This window comes from Nerophis ophidion, linkage group LG02, assembly GCF_033978795.1.
Source record: "Nerophis ophidion isolate RoL-2023_Sa linkage group LG02, RoL_Noph_v1.0, whole genome shotgun sequence".
In the NCBI taxonomy this organism is placed as follows: domain Eukaryota; kingdom Metazoa; phylum Chordata; class Actinopteri; order Syngnathiformes; family Syngnathidae; genus Nerophis; species Nerophis ophidion.
This window is the reverse complement of record NC_084612.1, coordinates 6,137,117-6,157,014: the sequence shown is the minus strand read 5'-3', so window position 1 is coordinate 6,157,014 and position 19,898 is coordinate 6,137,117. Positions and strand designations below refer to the sequence as shown.

At 43.0% G+C, this 19,898-nt stretch overlaps 1 protein-coding gene across 3 annotated transcripts in view; it reads left to right on the top strand.

Moving 5' to 3' along the window:
• The window catches only part of LOC133536309 (transcription initiation factor TFIID subunit 4-like), a 307,989-nt gene that overhangs the window by 136,544 nt on the left and 151,547 nt on the right, over positions 1-19,898 (top strand). For all 3 annotated transcript variants that reach the window (XM_061876744.1, XM_061876737.1, XM_061876752.1), the window contains 2 exons: positions 4,064-4,189; positions 12,802-12,858. In XM_061876744.1, coding sequence (XP_061732728.1) covers positions 4,064-4,189; positions 12,802-12,858 — 183 coding nt within the window. The remainder of the gene's footprint in view (positions 1-4,063; positions 4,190-12,801; positions 12,859-19,898) is intronic.

Sequence of the window (19,898 nt, the reverse complement as noted above, 5' to 3'; positions counted from 1 at the left end):
ACGGCACTATTTCTAATACATAGTTCCAGGCAGATAGCACATGTGCTGGTTGCTTATTATTTAAGCAGATTGCTGTGTTACGGAAGCATTCGAGGATACAGACAAATAATCAGCCATGCTATTGATCGCTTCCTCTGGTGCTATGTAGAGCCAACACACGTTTCAAACATGACCTGAAAAAGAAAAGTATGAACTTTGCATCCCCACAGCTGCTAATATTTATACGCTTTTGTACGTGATTTGCTGATTGCACGTCCAAACAAGAGAGAATTGCCCTGCCACAAAGTAATCTACCAGGAATGTGTGTTTGAGTGCGCTTATTTGATGGGCCCAGATTACATTACACTTGGTCGCGGTCCAGAGCACGGTCCGCCATGACCCAGAACCCCCCTACTGTGTCAGTGGACTGACAAATGAAACGGGAACTAACTGGGCTAAAATCGTTGGGAATTACAGCCTTAGGATGTCTGTGTGTGCTTTGGCAAGTGGACTATAAAACTATACTATATGAGAGAATTGTAGTTCTTTTAGCGCAGAGGTGTCAAAGCCACATCGCAGTTATGTTTGGCCCCAGAGGGCCGCGTCTAACAGGCAATGCAATTATTACACAATTTTTTAATCCATTTTATTAGTATATTTAAAAAAAAAAACTAAAATCTAAAAAAAATATGGTATGTTGCAATAATTTCCCCTCAATGTAGTGTATATTACTGTAAATGGAAAAACAGTACTACTGTTTTATGGCAAAAAAAACAAACAAACGCTCAGTTGCCAGAATTTTACTGTAAAATGTACATTATTTTTTTTACTGTTAATAAAAACATGCAATTTTACAGTAAAATTTTGGCACAATTCTTTAATTCGTTTTATTAGTGTATTTAATAAAAGCTAAAATGTGAAAAAAATATGGTGAGTTGCAATAATTTCACCTCAATGTAGTGTATATTACTGCAAATGGAAAAACAGTACTAATGTTTTATGGCAAAAACAAACAAACGCTCAGTTGTCGGAATTTTACTGTAAAATTTTAATTTGTTTTTTTTACTGTTAGTAAAAAAATGCAATTTTACAGTAAAATTTGGGCACAATTCTTTAATCCATTTTATTAGTGTATTTAATAAAAGCTAAAATGTAAAAAAAGTATGGTAAGTTGCAATAATTTCACCTCAATATAGTGTCTATTACTGTAAATGGAAAAACAGTACTACTGTTTTATGGCAAAAAAACAAACAAACGCTCAGTTGCCAGAATTTTACTGTAAAATTTACATTAGTTTTTTTTACTGTTAATAAAAAAATTCAATTTTACAGTAAAATTTTGGCACAATTCTTTAATCCATTTTATTAGTGTATTTAATAAAAGCTAAAATGTAAAAAAAAGTATGGTAAGTTGCAATAATTTCACCTCAATGTAGTGTATATTACTGCAAATGGAAAAATGGTACTACTGTTGAATGGCAAAAAAACAAACAAACGCTCAGTTGCCAGAATTTTATTGTAAAATTTACATTTGTTTTTTTACTGTTAATAAAAAAATGCAATTTTACAGTAAAATTTTGGCACAATTCTTTAATCCATTTTATTAGTGTATTTAATAAAAGCTAAAATGTAAAAAAAAGTATGGTAAGTTGCAATAATTTCACCTCAATGTAGTGTATATTACTGCAAATGGAAAAATGGTACTACTGTTGAATGGCAAAAAAACAAACAAACGCTCAGTTGCCAGAATTTTACTGTAAAATTTACATTTGTTTTTTTACTGTTAATAAAAAAATGCAATTTTACAGTAAAATTTTGGCACAATTCTTTAATTTATTTTGTTTGTGTATTTAATAAAAGCTAAAATGTAAAAAAAAAGTATGGTAAGTTGGAATAATTTCACCTCAATGTAGTGTATATTACTGAAAATTGAAAAACAGTACTACTGTTTTATGGCAAAAACAAACAAACGCTCAGTTGTCGGAATTTTACTGTAAAATTTGAATTAGTTTTTTTTACTGTTAATAAAAAAATTGAATTTTTCAGTACAATTTGGGCACAATTCTTTAATTCATTTTATTAGTGTATTTAATAAAAGCTAAAATGTAAAAAAAGTATGGTAAGTTGCAATAATTTCACCCCAATGTAGTGTATATTACTGCAAATGGAAAAACAGTACTACTGTTTTATGGCATAAACAAACAAACGCTCAGTTGTCGGAATTTTACTGTAAAATTTTAATTTGTTTTTTTTACTATTAATAAAAAAAGGCAATTTTACAGTAAAATTTGGGCACAATTCTTTAATCAATTTTATTAGTGTATTTAATAAAAGCTAAAATGTAAAAAAAAGTATGGTAAGTTAAAATAATTTCACCTCAATGTAGTGTATATTACTGCAAATGAAAAAACAATACTACTGTTTTATGGCAAAAAACACCAAACGCTCAGTTGCCGGAATTTTATTGTAAAATTTACATTTATTTTTTTACTGTAAATAAAAAAATACAATTTTACAGTAAAATTTTGGCACCTGAACTGCCATTTAATTTTCTTTTTTTTGCGCAAATCAAATTTTTCAGTGTATTACTGTAAATGCCAAAACGGCACCACAGTTTATTACAGTAAAAAAGTACTGTTTTTTCATTACAGAAAAAAATGCTGTAAAAACCACTGCAAATTTCACAATTTTACCTTAAAATCTATTTTACTACTTTTACATTGCACAATTTAATAGATAACTTGCTTTGAAATCAATATTATTAGTATTTATTTCTATTTAAAAGTGGTTTGAATGTTTGATAATATATTTTTGCATAACTAGACCAGTGTTTTGCTATATTTTTTAAGGCAAGGCACATTTTTGTCATGAAAAAAATCCGGAGGTACACCACCAGCAGAAAACGTTAAAAAATGTACTTTGTGTTAGCAAGCAAGGCTATCTACGTTGTTTCTATCCTTCTTTGTGTGGACATTGTTGATTGTCGTGTCACGTACGGATGTACTTTGTGGACGCCGTAAGTTTTTGCTGTCATCCAGCATTCTGTCTCTGTTTACTTTGTAGTCAGTTCAGTTTGACTTTTTCTTTCCCTTTCGGTCATTTTGGGTTTAAGCATAACATATCTTTTTTACCTTCACACTGCCTCCCACTGTGGTCTGCATATCGGGATTGATTGATTGATTGAGACTTTTATTAGTAGATTGCACAGTTCAGTACATATTCCGTACATTTGACCACTAAATGGTAACACCTGAATACGTTTTTCAATTTGTTAAGTCGGGGTCCACCTTCACAACAAACCATCCTTGTCTCACCCGACCCATTCCGACTTTTACAAAGCAATGCTGCCACCTACTGACAGGGAGTATTACGTGGTTACCCTGATGAGTTTTACACCGCACAGATACTTATCGACGGCACATTATTGGCAGATTATGATTATGGATTTGCAAAAAATATTTTTGGCCTAAATTAGGTGAAGTTGCATAATTTCCCACGGCACACCAGGCAATATCTCACGGCACACTATTGTGCCGCGGCACAGTGGTTGAAAAACACTGAACTAGACAATATTTAAGTTAACATGATTTTGCGCTTACATGGAGTACATACATCATTTTTTTCTCCCAAAGTAGAAAGAAAGAATACATTTAGTAAGAAAAGTTACAGTACTTTATTGATACCCTAGAGGGGGGGGGGGGTTGCCCACATCTGAGGTCCTCTCCAAGGTTTCTCATAGTCAGCATTGTCACTGGCGTCCCACTGGATGTGAATTCTCCCTGCCCACTGGGTGTGAGTTTTCCTTGCCCTTTTGTGGGTTCTTCCGAGGATGTTGTAGTCGTAATGATTTGTGCAGTCCTTTGAGACATTTGTGATTTGGGGCTATATAAATAAACATTGATTGATTGATTGATACATATTATTTCCAGGCTTTCGAGGGCCAAATAAAATGAAGTGGCGGGCCACATCTGCCCCCCCTGGGCCTTGAGTTTTACACATGTAGTAGAGAGAACTTGGTCGATCTTATAGTGAAGTAGGTCACGATTGCGGTCGTTTTAATGATGGCGTCTTTCTGCCCCTGTCAGGACGACGAGTGCTACGAGCAGTCGGCGGACGTCCGTTCCCAGCTGCGCTTTTTCGAGCAACTGGAGAGGATGGAGAAGCAAAGGAAGGACGAGCAGGAGAGAGAGATCCTGTTAAAAGCCGCCAAGGTAAGTCACCTCCACTTCTTACAGCGTCTTGAGTGTTGTTGTTGCCAGTCGTGCCAAACAGCTTGTGTATGTACAGTCGTACTGTGTGTTATGTGTGTGTGTGTCTGTGTGTGTGTGTGTGTGCATGTTGCTCTTGACAGATGAATTAGAGTGTGACACCAGTAGATGGAGTGACCTCCCCGTGTCCTCTCAGGCTCATGGCTCCAGGGCCTGAGTGTCCTGGCTCCTCCCTTCTTCCTCGCACGCACGCACGCACGCACGCACGCACACACACACACACACACACACACACACACACACACACACACACACACACACACTGGTTTTTGTTACCTTCTTGAGACCTCTGAATATTACCTCTTTAGGACCACACTTTCTACAGTGGGGCAAAAAAGTATTTAGTCAGCCACCGATTGTGCAAGTTCTCCCACTTAAAATGATGACAGAGGTCTGTAATTTTCATCATAGGTACACTTCAACTGTGAGAGAAAGAATGTGAAAAAAAAATCCAGGAATTCAAATTGTAGGAATTTTAAAGAATTTATTTTTAAACTATGGTGGAAAATAAGTATTTGGTCAACCATTCAAAGCTCTCACTGATGGAAGGATGTTTTGGCTCAAAATCTCACGATACATGGCCCCATTCTACCAACTTTGTCATGTTCGTTGTGTCCTTGAGCAAGACACTTCACCCTTGCTCCTGATGGGTCGTGGTTAGGGCCTTGCATGGCAGCTCCCGCCATCAGTGTGTGAAAGTGTGTGTGAATGGGTGAATGTGGAAATAGTGTCAAAGCGCTTTGAGTACCTTGAAGGTAGAAAAGCGCTATACAAGTATAGCGCATTCACTTTGTAGGAATTTTAAAGAATTTATTTGTAAATTATGGTGGAAAATAAGTATTTGGTCAACCATTCAAAGCTCTCACTGATGGAAGGAGGTTTTGGCTCAAAATCTCACGATACATGGCCCCATTCATTCTTTCCTTAACACGGATCAATCGTCCTGTCCCCTTAGCAGAAAAACAGCCCCAAAGCATGATGTTTCCACCCCCATGCTTCACAGTAGGTATGGTGTTCCTGGGATGCAACTCAGTATTCTTCTTCCTCCAAACACGACGAGTTGAGTTTATACCAAAATGGATACAATGATACAGCAGAGGATTGGGAGAATGTCATGTGGTCAAATGAAACCAAAATAGAACTTTTTGGTATAAACTCAACTCGTCGTGTTTGGAGGAAGAAGAATACTGAGTTGCATCCTAAGAACACCATACCTACTGAACTATAAGACTACGTGGTCGGTAGTAGTGGGTTTCAGTAGGCCTTTAAAATGTACCATAGTAACAAATATAAAATATAACGTGTAATATTTACATGTTATATATCAATCAATCAATCAATCAATGTTTACTTATATAGCCCTAAATCACTAGTGTCTCAAAGGGCTGCACAAACCACCACGACATCCTCGGTAGGCCCACATAAGGGCAAGGAAAACTCACACCCAGTGGGACATCGGTGACAATAATGACCCAGTGGGACGTCGGTGACAATGATGACTATGAGAACCTTAGAGAGGAGGAAAGCAATGGATGTCGAGCGGGTCTAACATGATACTGTGAGAGTTCAATCAACAATGGATCCAACACAGTCGCGAGAGTCCAGTCCAAAACGGATCCAACACAGCAGCGAGAGTCCTGTTCACAGCGGAGCCAGCAGGAAACCATCACAAGCGGAGGCGGATCAGCAGCGCAGAGATGTCCCCAGCCGATACACAGGCAAGCAGTACATGGCCACCGGATCGGACCGGACCCCCTCCACAAGGGAGAGTGGGACATAGGAGAAAAAGAAAAGAAAAGGCAGATCAACTGGTCTAAAAAGGGAGTCTATTTAAAGGCTAGAGTATACAAATGAGTTTTAAGGTGAGACTTAAATGCTTCTACTGAAATATATACAGTATTTAATATATACTGATATTATATTTTTATATAATATATGCATATGGTGGTGTTAGTTTAGTACACTTAAGGGCTGCACGAGCGCTGCCTCCACTAGCAGCAGCTACGGTTCATTGAGGAGAAACCGTTACCGAAAAAAGATAATGATCCTTCTGCTAGTTCACATATGGATGCTTTTTTCTGACTTTAACTTGGTCAAGTTTGATGTCTTCTCACAAACTTTACTTTAGCCTTTTTTGAGGGGGAAACAGCCGCAAATGCCATATTTGTTTTGTTCACTTTAACGTAAGACTATATTTCTTTTTTATAAGTACCTTTTACTGTACATCAGCTTTTTATTTCTCTTAGAATGTGATGGTCAACGATGGGTAAACTCTTAACGAATCAGATTTGACCATGGAAATCTTTAGTCGAAGACATCCCTAACAGTGACTATGTTGACTCATTTTCTGTACACAGTAAATCTATACAGCTGTGCACTGACTACTTTAAAATGTAATTTTTATAGTACTATTCCTTAACAAGATTCGCCGTCATAAAAATGTTTGCTCAAATGTGAGCTGATAATTGCTGCTCAATTTTTTTCCCCCTCCTGCGTTTGTTGGGGAACAGCGAGCTTATTTCTAACTCCAGTAGGTGTGGACTCTGTAGAAAAGGTCAAGTCTATAAAAACTCAAACTGACTTTTTAAAAAAAAAAAACTGCTGCAAAAAGGATTTGACAAGTCTTCAGTTGAACAAATGTGGAGTTTCCCGACACAATAAACAAATGTGCAACAGGATATAAAGTGTTGTGTGTCCGGGAACTTTCCAGATCCCTAGACTTTACCCTAAAAAAGGTGCAAAGATCTCCACTGACCAAGAAAGAAAGACAATTTTCAGCTAATGAAAATGCCCCGCAGCGGCCCATTTAGCGGCTAGCGAGGTTAATTTAATTAATTTTCAATGGAGCCAATGTCCCACAGTAAAGATTCTCATTGCTTCGAACCTCGTTGTTTTAATTGCGGTATTATTCGGTGAATCCTGCCATGCCCGATAATAGAACATTTTCTGGTTGATGAACGCCCCCCCCAAACCTTATAACCTCACTCTTTTGTTACGCCCAACAGAACACGCGGTAAAATATCTTGTTAAAACAGGAAGCTATTACCTCTATCAATCCGTACTTCTGTATCAGTCGACATAGCAAACACATCGTGATTGTGTTGTTCTCTAACTCTTTAAAGGGGAAATATTATCACAATTTCAGAAGGGTTAAAACCAATAAAAATCAGTTCCCAGTGGCTTATTTTATTTTTCGAAGTTTTTCTCCTCCAAGTGGAGGAGTTCAAGTACCTAGGAGTCTTGTTCACGAGTGGGGGAAGAGTGGATCGTGAGATCGACAGGCGGATCGGTGCGGCGTCTTCAGTAATGCGGACGTTGTACCGATCTGTTGTGGTGAAGAAGGAGCTGAGCCGGAAGGCAAAGCTCTCAATTTACCGGTCGATCCACGTTCCCATCCTCACCTATGGTCATGAGCTTTGGGTCATGACCGAAAGGATAAGATCACGGGTACAAGCGGCCGAAATGAGTTTCCTCCGCCGTGTGGCGGGGCTCTCCCTTAGAGATAGGGTGAGAAGCTCTGTCATCCGGGAGGAACTCAAAGTAAAGCCGCTGCTCCTCCACATCGAGAGGAGCCAGATGAGGTGGTTCAGGCATCTGGTCAGGATGCCACCCGAACGCCTCCCGAGGGAGGTGTTTAGGGCACGTCCAACCGGTAGGAGGCCACGGGGAAGACCCAGGACATGTTGGGAAGACTACGTCTCCCGGCTGGCCTGGGAACGCCTCGGGATCCCCCGGGAAGAGCTAGATGAAGTGGCTGGGGAGAGGGAAGTCTGGGCTTCCCTGCTTAGGCTGCTGCCCCCGCGACCCGACCTCGGATAAGTGAAAGAAGATGGATGGATGGATGGATGGATGGAAGTTTTTCTCAAAATTTTACCCATCATGCAATATCCCGAAAAACAACTTCAAAGTGCCTGATTTTAACCGTCGTTATAGCCACCCGTCTATTGTCCTGTGACGTCACTTTGTGAAGCCAAAAAAAAACAAATATGGCGGATAGCACAGAAAGGTGTGGCATGGTAGCTCTGATTCAGACTCGGATTTCAGCGCCGTAAGCGTTTCAACAGATTACGCATGTATTGAAACGGATGGTTGGAGTGTGGAGGCAGATAGCGAAAATGAAATTGAAGAAGAAACTGAAGCTATTGAGCCATATCACGACAGACAGCGGCAACAAGGACGAATTCGGCGATCACCTTCTAACCAACAATTGCATCTTTTGACCACTGGTGAAACTTAAATCTGTCGATTGGTATGTGTTTGTTTGGGATTAAATGTGGGCGGAGGGAAAGGCTGGATGCAAATATAGCTACAAATGAGGCATAATGATGCAATATGTACATACAGCTAGCCTAAATCGCATGTTAGCATCGTTTAGCTTGCAGTCATGCCGTGACCAAATATGTCTGATTAGCACATAAATCAATAACATCATCAAAACTCACCTTTGTGATTTTGTTAACTTTATCGTTGGAAATGCATCTGCTTTGAGTGTCGCAGGATATCCACAAATTCTTGCCATCTCTGTCGTAGCATAGCAGTCGTCGGTAAAATGTGCGTCCAATTTCTTGCCACTTTCGCATCTTTTGGCCACTGGTGCAACTTGATTCCGTCCCTGTTAGTGTTGTTACACCCTCCGACAACACACCGACGATGCATAATCTCTCCAAGGTATGGAAAACAGTTGAAAAAATGGAAAATAACAGAGCTGACTTGACTTGCTGCGTGTAATGTGTTTGAGAAAATGGCGGATTGCTTCACGTTTTGACGTCACAACATTGCTCCGACAGCGAACAATTGAAAAGGCGTTTACATCGCCAAATTCACCCTTTTAGAGTTCGGAAATCGGTTAAAAAAAATATGGTCTTTTTTCTGCAACATCAAGGGAAATATTGACGCTTACATAGTTCTGGTGATAATGTTCCCCTTTAAGCTATAATGATGAGCATTTAGTGATTTGTAGGACCTTTAAGTTTAATTCTAAATGTTACAAGGCGCCCGGGGGGAAGCTTTACTAGTACAGACGAAATACAATCTCATCACCTAGTTCTAGTCAGCTCTTTAGCAACAGCGTTTTTTAGACCAGTTGGAGAGGCTTTAGCCAAATCCATCCAGGGATTGACACCATATTGGCCAAGTTCAGTTCAAAACATTTTTGCAGTAAATTCCTAAAAACACAAAACTGTTCCTGTTGTACAGAGGAACTTGGACCACTGTAAACACACTGGCGGGTCCTTGCATTGACATTTTAACCTTGCTTGTGATTTATGTAACTGAGACATTCCTCCAGGCACCCCTTTAAGCCCTCCCTTTTTTGGCAGTTACACATCTATTTCGGAATGTGATCTGTGTAACTAAGGTGTTGCTGTAACTTGATTACTTCAGATGCAGTCAGTCGTCATTCACTCAACTTCTTTAGTTATTCTAGTGGTGGTCCTCAAGGTTCCATTGTAGGTCCCCTCTTTTTCATCGATTGGGCTATTCAACTGGTGGCCTGGGAGTTCAGTAACAAAAACTTTTTTTGCAGAATATAGCTGAGATAGGCGCCAGCGCCCCCCGCAACCCCAAAAGGGATTAAGCGGTAGAAAATGGATGGATGGATTCCTAAAAACACAAGAGTGCTTTCATTGAGATGATCTTTGACTAGTTTTTTTTGGCAGAATGTCCTAAAAAACAGAAGAGCGCTCCTGTAACTCTGACAAAATACAAAAACTAAATTAAATGTCTACTGTGGAGGATTCTGGTCCTCTAGAGTATACAAACTAACACAAATAGTGAAGGAAGAAAGAAGTAGGTCACCCGGTCCTTAGTTTTGCTATGGACGGCACAAGCTCAGCCTTTCTCCGGTAAGAACTGACTTTTTAACCACAATTTTCTCACCGAAGCCTGCTGGTTGACATTTGGTAGGATCCATGTTGGCTAGACCGCGCCTTGATCCATAGTGAAGCTTCACCTCCGGGAATTTTAAACAAGGAAACACCGTGTGTTTGTGTGGCTAAAGGCTAAAGCTTCCCAACTCCATCTTTCTACTTTGACTTCTCCATTATTAATTGAACAATTTGCAAAAGATTCAGCAACACAGATGTCCAGAATACTGTTTGATTGCGCGATGAAAAGAGACGACTTCTAGCCGCAAATGGTGCTGCGCCAATATAATAATAATAATAATAATAATAATAATAATAACGGATTAGATTTATATCGCACTTTTCTATCGTTAGATACTCAAAGCGCTCACATTGAAGTGGGAACCCATCATTCATTCACAACTGGTGGTGGTAAGCTACATCTGTAGCCACAGCTGCCCTGGGGTAGACTGACGGAAGCGTGGCTGCCAGTTGCGCCTACGGCCCCTCCGACCACCACCAATCATTCATTCATCATTCATTCACCAGTGTGAGCGGCACCGGGGGCAAAGGATGAAGTGTCCTGCCCAAGGACACAACGGCAGCGATTTGGATGTCAATAGGTGGAAAGCGAACCTGCAACCCTCAGGTTTCTGGCACGGCCGCTCTACCCACTACGCCATGCCACCCCAAATCCCCATGTCCCCTCCAACCCGGGACGTCACGCCCACGCGTCATCATTCCGCGACGTTTTTAACAAGAAACTCTACGGGAAATTTAAAATTGCAATTTAGTAAACTTCACGGTGGCAGAGGGGTTAGTGCGTCTGCCTCATAATACGAAGTTCCTGCAGTCCTGGGTTCAAATCCAGGCTCGGAATCTTTCTGTGTGGAGTTTGCATGTTCTCCCCGTGAATGCGTGGGTTCCCTCCGGGTACTCCGGCTTCCTCCCACTTCCAAAGACATGCACCTGGGGATAGGTTGATTGGCAACACTAAATTGGCCCTAGTGTGTGAATGTGAGTGTGAATGTCGTCTGTCTATCTGTGTTCAATCAATCAATCAATGTTTATTTATATAGCCCCAAATTACAAATGTCTCAAAGGACTGCACAAATCATTACGACTACAACATCCTCGGAAGAACCCACAAAAGGGCAAGGAAAACTCACACCCAGTGGGCAGGGAGAATTCACATTCAGTGGGACGCCAGTGACAATGCTGACTATGAGAAACCTTGGAGAGGACCTCAGATGTGGGCAACCCCCCCCTCTAGGGGACCGAAAGCAATGGATGTCGAGCGGGTCTAACATGATACTGTGAAAGTTCAATCCATAGTGGCTCCAAGACAGCAGTGAGAGTCCCGTCCACAGGAAACCATCTCAAGCGGATCAGCAGTGTAGAGATGTCCCCAACCGATACAGCCGAGCGGTCCATCCTGGGTCCCGACGAGCGGTCCATCCTGGGTCTCGACTCTGGACAGTCAGTACTTCATCCATGGTCATCGGACCGGACCCCCTCCACAAGGGAGGGGGGGACATAGGAGAAAGAAAAGAAGCGGCAGATCAACTGGTCTAAAAAGGAGGTCTATTTGTGTTGGCCCTGCGATGAGGTGGCGACTTGTCCACGGTGTAGCCTGCCTTCCGCCCGATTGTAGCTGAGATAGGCGCCAGCGCCCCCCGCGACCCCGAAAGGGAATAAGCGGTAGAAAATGGATGGATGGATGGATGGAATTTAGTAAACTAAAAAGGCCGTATTGGCATGTGTTGCAATGTTAATATTTCATCATTGATATAAAAACTATTAGACTGCGTGGTCGGTAGTAGTGGGTTTCAGTAGGCCTTTAAATAGCTGTTGTTTATTATTTCCTTATTCAATAAGTTATAAACTTATTCATTGTACATTATTTTGTGTTGTCTTTCTGTATTAGAACAATAAAATAATCACATGAAGTAGTGGAGTAATTGCACCAGAGTGACCTTTGAACATTTTGGCCAAACGTTTCTTCCTAAAAGGGCTTTTCTTTTCTATTTTTATACAAGGAAAGAAGAACATAGTTTTGCTTGTTAATCCATGCAGATAATGTCCACATTTACCAAAAGAGCATCGTTCTGTGAACTTTAAGCGCCGTAATGCGTCCGCGTGGCCCCAGGTGGTCGGCCGCAATAGCCTATTTAGCGCAGCGGTGAAGGATTCCCAGGGACAAGTATCTTCACCCACATCTGCTTATTAAAATAGAAAGTGCGGTTACGCCAGGGACACACATTAACGCATGGCCACGCTGGCTCACAGTGACACTCACACAACCACTGTCACTGATACTCACCAACATCCTTCACCCTTCCTGTGTGTGCGTGCGTGTGTGCTGGCTCATGCAGAATTTTTAATAACCTCTTTTGATTAGAGTCCCCCTCCAGCGGCTTATTTAGGGCTGGATTTGGAGCGGGTTTAAAGGCCACAGCCCCCCTGGGGCGGAGCTCCATTGCACTTCTCTGAATTCAAATACGATGTCCTTGACACCTCTGTACACTGTTCCCATTTTGCACTCTTTTCTGCTGCAGCAGCAACAGATGAGCAGCGAGGCTTTGTTGGGCGAGAGGGGAGGAGGCGGTTTCTTAAAACCAGCTGTTAACCTGTGTGCACCCCCCCCACCCCCCACCCCCTCCTCCTTTTTCACCCCCCCCAATCCTCCCCACTCCCACTTTGACTCCACAGAGCCGCTCCAGGCAAGAGGACCCAGAGCAAGCTCGGCTGAAACAGAAAGCGAAGGAGGTAAGCTTTAGCGGAGATCATTACCCTTGACATTTGCCTGACTTCGGCATATTAATTTTTCATGCCTCAATACATATGTAATGCCATTTAAAGTCAAAGTTAAAGAAGTTGGAGCAATTATTCCCGCTCTTTGACGCCCAGAATAAGGGTTTCCTGCACCCCGAAAGACCACCACTTCGGATTAGGCCAATGGTACAGTACTTGGGCCCACTTCACTAATAGCGAGTGTGGACGCACTGATCTGTGTCCAAGCACGGCACGTTTGGGCAAAGTAAGGCAACAAAATGCAAAACATAAAACGGCTTAACAAAACACCTTAAATAATATTTCCAATAAAGCATAACAAATTAGGATCAGAAATGGCAAATAAGGTAAAATAATTGCTCCATGTATTCGTCTCACCGATTTACAAGGCTCAAATATACAAAGAAAGACTCTGTAAATGTTTATTTACATACCTTTAGTGTTTCCAAAGGGTGTCTCCAACACGGCAGTAAAACGGCTGATCAAACAAAACAGAAGTAATCGTCATGGACCCGCGAGCTGCGGAGATCATTACACTTGACATTTGCCAGACTTTGGTGTATTAGATTTTCATGCCTCAATACATATGTAATGCCATTTAAAGTCAAAGTTAAAAAAGTTGGAGCAATTATTCCCGCTCTTTGACGCCCGGAATAAGGGTTTCCTGCACCCCGAAAGACCACCACTTTCCCCAATTAGGCCAAAGGTACAGTACTTGGGTCCACTTCACTAGTGGAGAGTGTGGATGCACTTATCTGTATCCAAGCACGGCACGTTTGAGCAAAGTAAGGCAACAAAATGCAAAACAAAAAACGGCTTAGCAAAACACTTCAAATAATATTTCCAGTAAAGCATAACAAATTAGAATCCATCCATCCATCCATCCGTCATCTTCCGCTTATCCGAGGTCGGGTCGCGGGGGCAGCAGCCTAAGCAGGGAAACCCAGACTTCCCTATCTCCAGCCACTTCGTCTAGCTCTTCCCGGGGGATCCCGAGGCGTTCCCAGGCCAGCCGGGAGACATAGTCTTCCCAACGTGTCCTGGGTCTTCCCCGTGGCCTCCTACCAGCTGGACGTGCCCTAAACACCTCCCTAGGGAGGCGTTCGGGTGGCATCCTGACCAGATGCCCGAACCACTTGATCTGGCTCCTCTCGATGTGGAGGAGCAGCGGCTTTACGTTGAGCTCCTCCCGGATGGCAGAGCTTCTCACCCTATCTCTAAGGGAGAGCCCCGCCACCCGGCGGAGGAAACTCATTTCGGCCGCTTGTACCCGTGATCTTATCCTTTCGGTCATGACCCAAAGCTCATGACCATAGGTGAGGATGGGAACGTAGATCGACCGGTAAATTGAGAGCTTTAAATTCCGGCTCAGCTCCTTCTTCACCACAACGGATCGATACAACGTCCGCATTACTGAAGACGCCGCACCGATCCGCCTGTCGATCTCACGATCCACTCTTCCCCCACTCGTGAACAAGACTCCTAGGTACTTGAACTCCTCCACTTGGGGCAGGGTCTCCTCCCCAACCCGGAGATGGCACTCCACCCTTTTCCGGGCGAGAACCATGGACTCGGACTTGGAGGTGCTGATTCTCATTCCGGTCGCTTCACACTCGGCTGCGAACCGATCCAGTGAGAGCTGAAGATCCCGGCCAGATGAAGCCATCAGGACTACATCATCTGCAAAAAGCAGAGACCTAATCCCGTGGCCACCAAACCGGAACCCCTCAACGCCTTGGCTGCGCCTAGAAATTCTGTCCATAAAAGTTATGAACAGAATCGGTGACAAAGGACAGCCTTGGCGGAGTCCAACCCTCACTGGAAACGTGTCCGACTTATTGCCAGCAATGTGGACCAAGCTCTGACACTGATCATACAGGGAGCGGACTGCCACAATAAGACAGTCCGATACCCCATACTCTCTGAGCACTCCCCACAGGACTTCCCGAGGGACATGGTCGAATGCCTTCTCCAAGTCCACAAAGCACATGTAGACTGGTTGGGCAAACTCCCATGCACCCTCAAGAACCCTGCCGAGAGTATAGAGCTGGTCCACAGTTCCACGACCAGGACGAAAACCACACTGTTCCTCCTGAATTCGAGGTTCGACTATCCGGCGAAGCCTCCTCTCCAGTACACCTGAATAAACCTTACCGGGAAGGCTGAGCAGTGTGATCCCACGATAGTTGGAACACACCCTCCGGTCCCCCTTCTTAAAGAGAGGGACCACCACCCCGGTCTGCCAATCCAGAGGTACCGCCCCCGATGTCCACGCGATGCTGCAGAGTCTTGTCAACCAAGACAGCCCCACAGCATCCAGAGCCTTAAGGAACTCCGGGCGGATCTCATCCACCCCCGGGGCCTTGCCGCCGAGGAGCTTTTTAACTACCTCAGCGACCTCAGCCCCAGAAATAGGAGAGCCCACCACAGATTCCCCAGGCACCGCTTCCTCAAAGAAAGACGTGTTGGTGGGATTGAGGAGGTCTTCGAAGTATTCCCTCCACCGATCCACAACATCCGCAGTCGAAGTCAGCAGAACACCATCCGCACCATACACGGTGTTGATAGTGCACTGCTTCCCCTTCCTGAGGCGCCGTATGGTGGTCCAGAATCGCTTCGAAGCCGTCCGGAAGTCGTTTTCCATGGCTTCCCCGAACTCTTCCCATGTCCGAGTTTTTGCCTCCGCGACCGCTGAAGCTGCACACCGCTTGGCCTGTCGGTACCCGTCCACTGCCTCCGGAGTCCTATGAGCCAAAAGAACCCGAGAGGACTCCTTCTTCAGCTTGACGGCATCCCTCACTGCTGGTGTCCACCAACGGGTTCTGGGATTACCGCCACGACAGGCACCAACAACCTTGCGGCCACAGCTCCAATCAGCCGCCTCGACAATAGAGGTGCGGAACATGGTCCACTCGGACTCAATGTCCCGCACCTCCCTCGTGACATGTTCAAAGTTCTCCCGGAGGTGTGAATTGAAATTCACTCTGACAGGAGACTCTGCCAGACGTTCCCAGCAGACCCTCACAATGCGCTTGGGCCTGCCAGGTCTGTCCGGCATCCTCCCCCACCATCGCAGCCAACTCACCACCAGGTGGTGATCGGTAGAAAGCTCCGCCCCTCTCTTCACCCGAGTGTCCAAAACATAAGGCCGCAAATCCGATGACACAACTACAAAGTCGATCATGGAACTGCGGCCTAGGGTGTCCTGGTGCCAAGTGCACATATGGACACCCTTATGTTTGAACATGGTGTTTGTTATGGACAATCCGTGACGAGCACAAAAGTCCAATAACAAAACACCACTCGGGTTTAGATCCGGGCGACCATTCTTCCCAATCACGCCTCTCCAGGTTTCACTGTCGTTGCCAACATGAGCGTTGAAGTCTCCCAGTAGGACAAGGGAATCACCCGGAGGAGCACTTTCCAGTACTCCCTCGAGTGTACCCAAAAAGGGTGGGTATTCTGAACTGCTGTTTGGTGCGTAAGCACAAACAACAGTCAGGACCCGTCCCCCCACCCGAAGGCGAAGGGAAGCTACCCTCTCGTCCACTGGGTTGAACTCAAACGTGCAGGCTTTGAGCCGGGGGGCAACCAGAATTGCCACCCCAGCCCGTCGCCTCTCACTGCAGGCAACGCCAGAGTGGAAGAGGGTCCAGTCCCTCTCGAGAGAACTGGTTCCAGAGCCCTTGCTGTGCGTCGAGGTGAGTCCGACTATATCCAGCCGGAACTTCTCTACCTCGCGCACTAGCTCAGGCTCCTTCCCCCCCAGTGAGGTGACGTTCCACGTCCCAAGAGCTAGCTTCTGTAGCCGAGGATCGGACCGCCAAGTGCCCTGCCTTCGGCTGCCGCCCAGCTCACAATTCACCCGACCTCTATGGCCCCTCCTATGAGTGGTGAGCCCATTGGAGGGATGACCCACGTTGCCTCTTCGGGCTGTGCCCGGCCGGGCCCCATGGGGACAGGCCCGACCACCAGGCGCTCGCCATCGTGCCCCAACTCCGGGCCTGGCTCCAGAGCGGGGCCCCGGTGACCAACGTCCGGGCGAGAGAAATCTGGGTTCATTTTGTTGTAATTCCATAGAAGTCTTTGAGCTGCTCTTTGTCTGATCACTCACCTAGGACCTGTTTGTCTTGGGAGACCCTACCAGGGGGCATGAAAGCCCCCAGACAACATAGCTCCTAGGATCATTGGGACACGCAAACTCCTCTACCACGGTAAGGTAGCAGCTCAGAGAGGAGCAAATTAGAATCAGAAATGGAAAATAACGTAAAATAATTGGTCTATGTATTCGTCGCACCGAACTGCAGGCCTCAGATATACAAAGAAAGACTCTGTAAATGTTTATTTACATACCTTTAGTGTTTCCAAAGGGTGTCTCCAACACGGCAGTAAAACAGATGATCAAACAAAACAGAAGTCATCGTCATGGACCCGTGAGCTGCACCGATCATTACCCTTGACATTTGCCATACTTCGGCGTATTAATTTTTCATGCCTCAATACATATGTAATGCCATTTAAAGTCAAAGTTAAAAAGTTTCATCATTGATATATAAACTATCAGACTGCGTGGTCGGTAGTAGTGGGTTTTAGTAGGCCTTTAAAGTTCCCTATTGGCTGAAGTGCAACGTTAAACTTGCAACTTGTAGCCCCATCTTGACTGAACTGTGGAGGCAAATGTATTTCTTTAAAGCAAACAGGTAAATGCTGTGTCACATGACTGCACATCTGGCACCTCATTGGCTGTTCCTGAGAAACCATCAATTGCTTAAATCTTAAATGAGTCATATTCTAATTATTCCTTCTACATTTAAAATACTTCTTTGTGGTCTACATAACATGTAATGGTGGTTATTTGGTCAAAATGTTGCACAGATTATGTTTTACAGACCATTCTAAGCTGCTTTGTCTCTTTAGGATGCATCATTTTGTGGGCGTTCTTATTTACGTGCCTCCACTTCGACATTGTCTTCTCCCTACGCAATACCCTACTTTGTATTAGAAATGGCAACAGCGGAGGATGCATGTGCATGTACGAGCCAGTCTGCCCCACAACAAGAGAACAGAAAAAAAAAGCGCTTATTCACTATGTCGGACTACAATGGCGAACTTGCGCAAAGCTTTTCGGGTAAATCCTACCATATATGGATGTATCTGCTGATGTCACCCTTGGGAGTAAGAAGTATGAAGGAAGGCAAGATTGTTGTATTAATATCTCCGCCATGCCTCCACGGTTTGATTCCAAAAGTTCCTATGCAGATCCCGAATACACAAACACAGGTACCAATAAGTAAAAAAAAGTAGGTTTTGTATCTTAGGTCACCTTTGATTTACCGAAAGTTGACCCTGAGTGTTGAAGCAACACATTTTTCTGCACTGAATTATTTTGCACTGAATCTTCCTACGCATTTGTATTCAATGAAACTGTCAACAAAATTTGATGTACAGAAAATTTTGTTCCCAAAATTCAAATGCAATAAAATCAGCTACAGTACAGGCCAAAAGTTTAGACACAGCTTCTCATTCGCAACACAACTGATGCTCCCAACCTCATTGATAAAGCAAGAAATTCCACTATTAATAAAGCAAGACATTCCACTTACCAACCCTGGTAAGGCACACCTGTGAAGTGAAAACCATTTTAGGTGACTAAGCTCATCGAGAGAATGCAAAGAGGGTGCAAACCAGTAATCAGAGCAAAGGGTGGCTATTTTGATGAAACAACAATACAAAACATGTTTTCAGTTATTTCACCTTTAGAAATAAGTACATAACTCCCCATGTGTTCATTCATAGTATTGATGCCTTCAGTGAAAATCTACAATTTAAACAGTCATTTATTTTGTCAAAAAGTCTGCATTTTTTGTAATTGTCAAAACGTCGGAATTTTTTCCAAGGGTCAAAAGTCAGAATTTTTTTCGACAAAAAGTCAGGATTTTTTCTAAGCGTCAAAAAATTGGGATTTTTTCTGTCAAAAACTCTGGAGTTTTTGTAAGTGTCAAAAACTTTTTTTTTTTCTGTCATGTCGGGATATTTTCCAAGTAACAAAAAGTCTGGATTTTTTTCCAAGTGTCAAAAAGTTAGGATTTTTTCTGTCAAATAGTTGGAATTTTTTCTAAGTGTCAAAAGTCTGCATTTTTTCCAAGTGTCAAAAAGTCCGCATTTTTTCCAAGTGTCAAAAAGTCCATATTTTTTTCTAAGTGTCAAAAAGTCAGGATTTTTTAAAGTGTCAAAAAGTCAGGATTTTTTTCAAGTGTCAAAAGTCTGCATTTTTTTGTAAGTGTCAAAAAGTCCACACTTTTTCTAAGTTTCAAAAAGTCCGCATTTTTTCTAAGCGTCAAAAAGTCTGGATTTTTTTTGTCAAAAAGTAAAGATTTTTTCCAAGTGTCAAAAAGTCGGCATTTTTTCTAAGTGTCAAAAAATCAGGATTGTTTCTGTCAAAAAGTCAGGATTTTTTCTAAGAGTCAAAAGTCGGCATTTTTTTGTAAGTGTCAAAAAGTCGGCACTTTTTCAAAGTTTCAAAAAGTCCGCATTTTTTCAAAATGTCAAAAAGTCCGGATTTTTTTCTAAGTGTCAAAAAGTCAGCATTTTTCTAAGTGTCGAAAAGTCGGGAGATTTTTGTCAAAACATTTAGGTTTTTTTGTCAAAAAGTCAAGATTTTTTACAAGTGTCAAAAAGTCGGCATCTTTTTCTAAGTGTCAAAAAGTCAGGATTGTTTCTGTCAAAAGTCGGCATTTTTTCTAAGTGTCAAAAAGTCAGGATTGTTTCTGTCAAAAAGTCGGGATTTTTTCTAAGTGTCAAAAAGTCTACATTTTTTGTAAGTGTAAAAAGTCTGCATTTTTCCAAAGTGTCAAAAAGTCCGCTTTTTTTTTAAGTGTCAAAAAGTCGGGATTTTTTTCCAAGTATCAAAAAGTCAAGATTTTTTCCATGTGTCAAAAAGTTGGTATTTTTTTTCCAAGTGCCAAAAAGTCCATATTTTTTTCCAAGTGCCAAAAAGTCCATATTTTTTTCTAAGT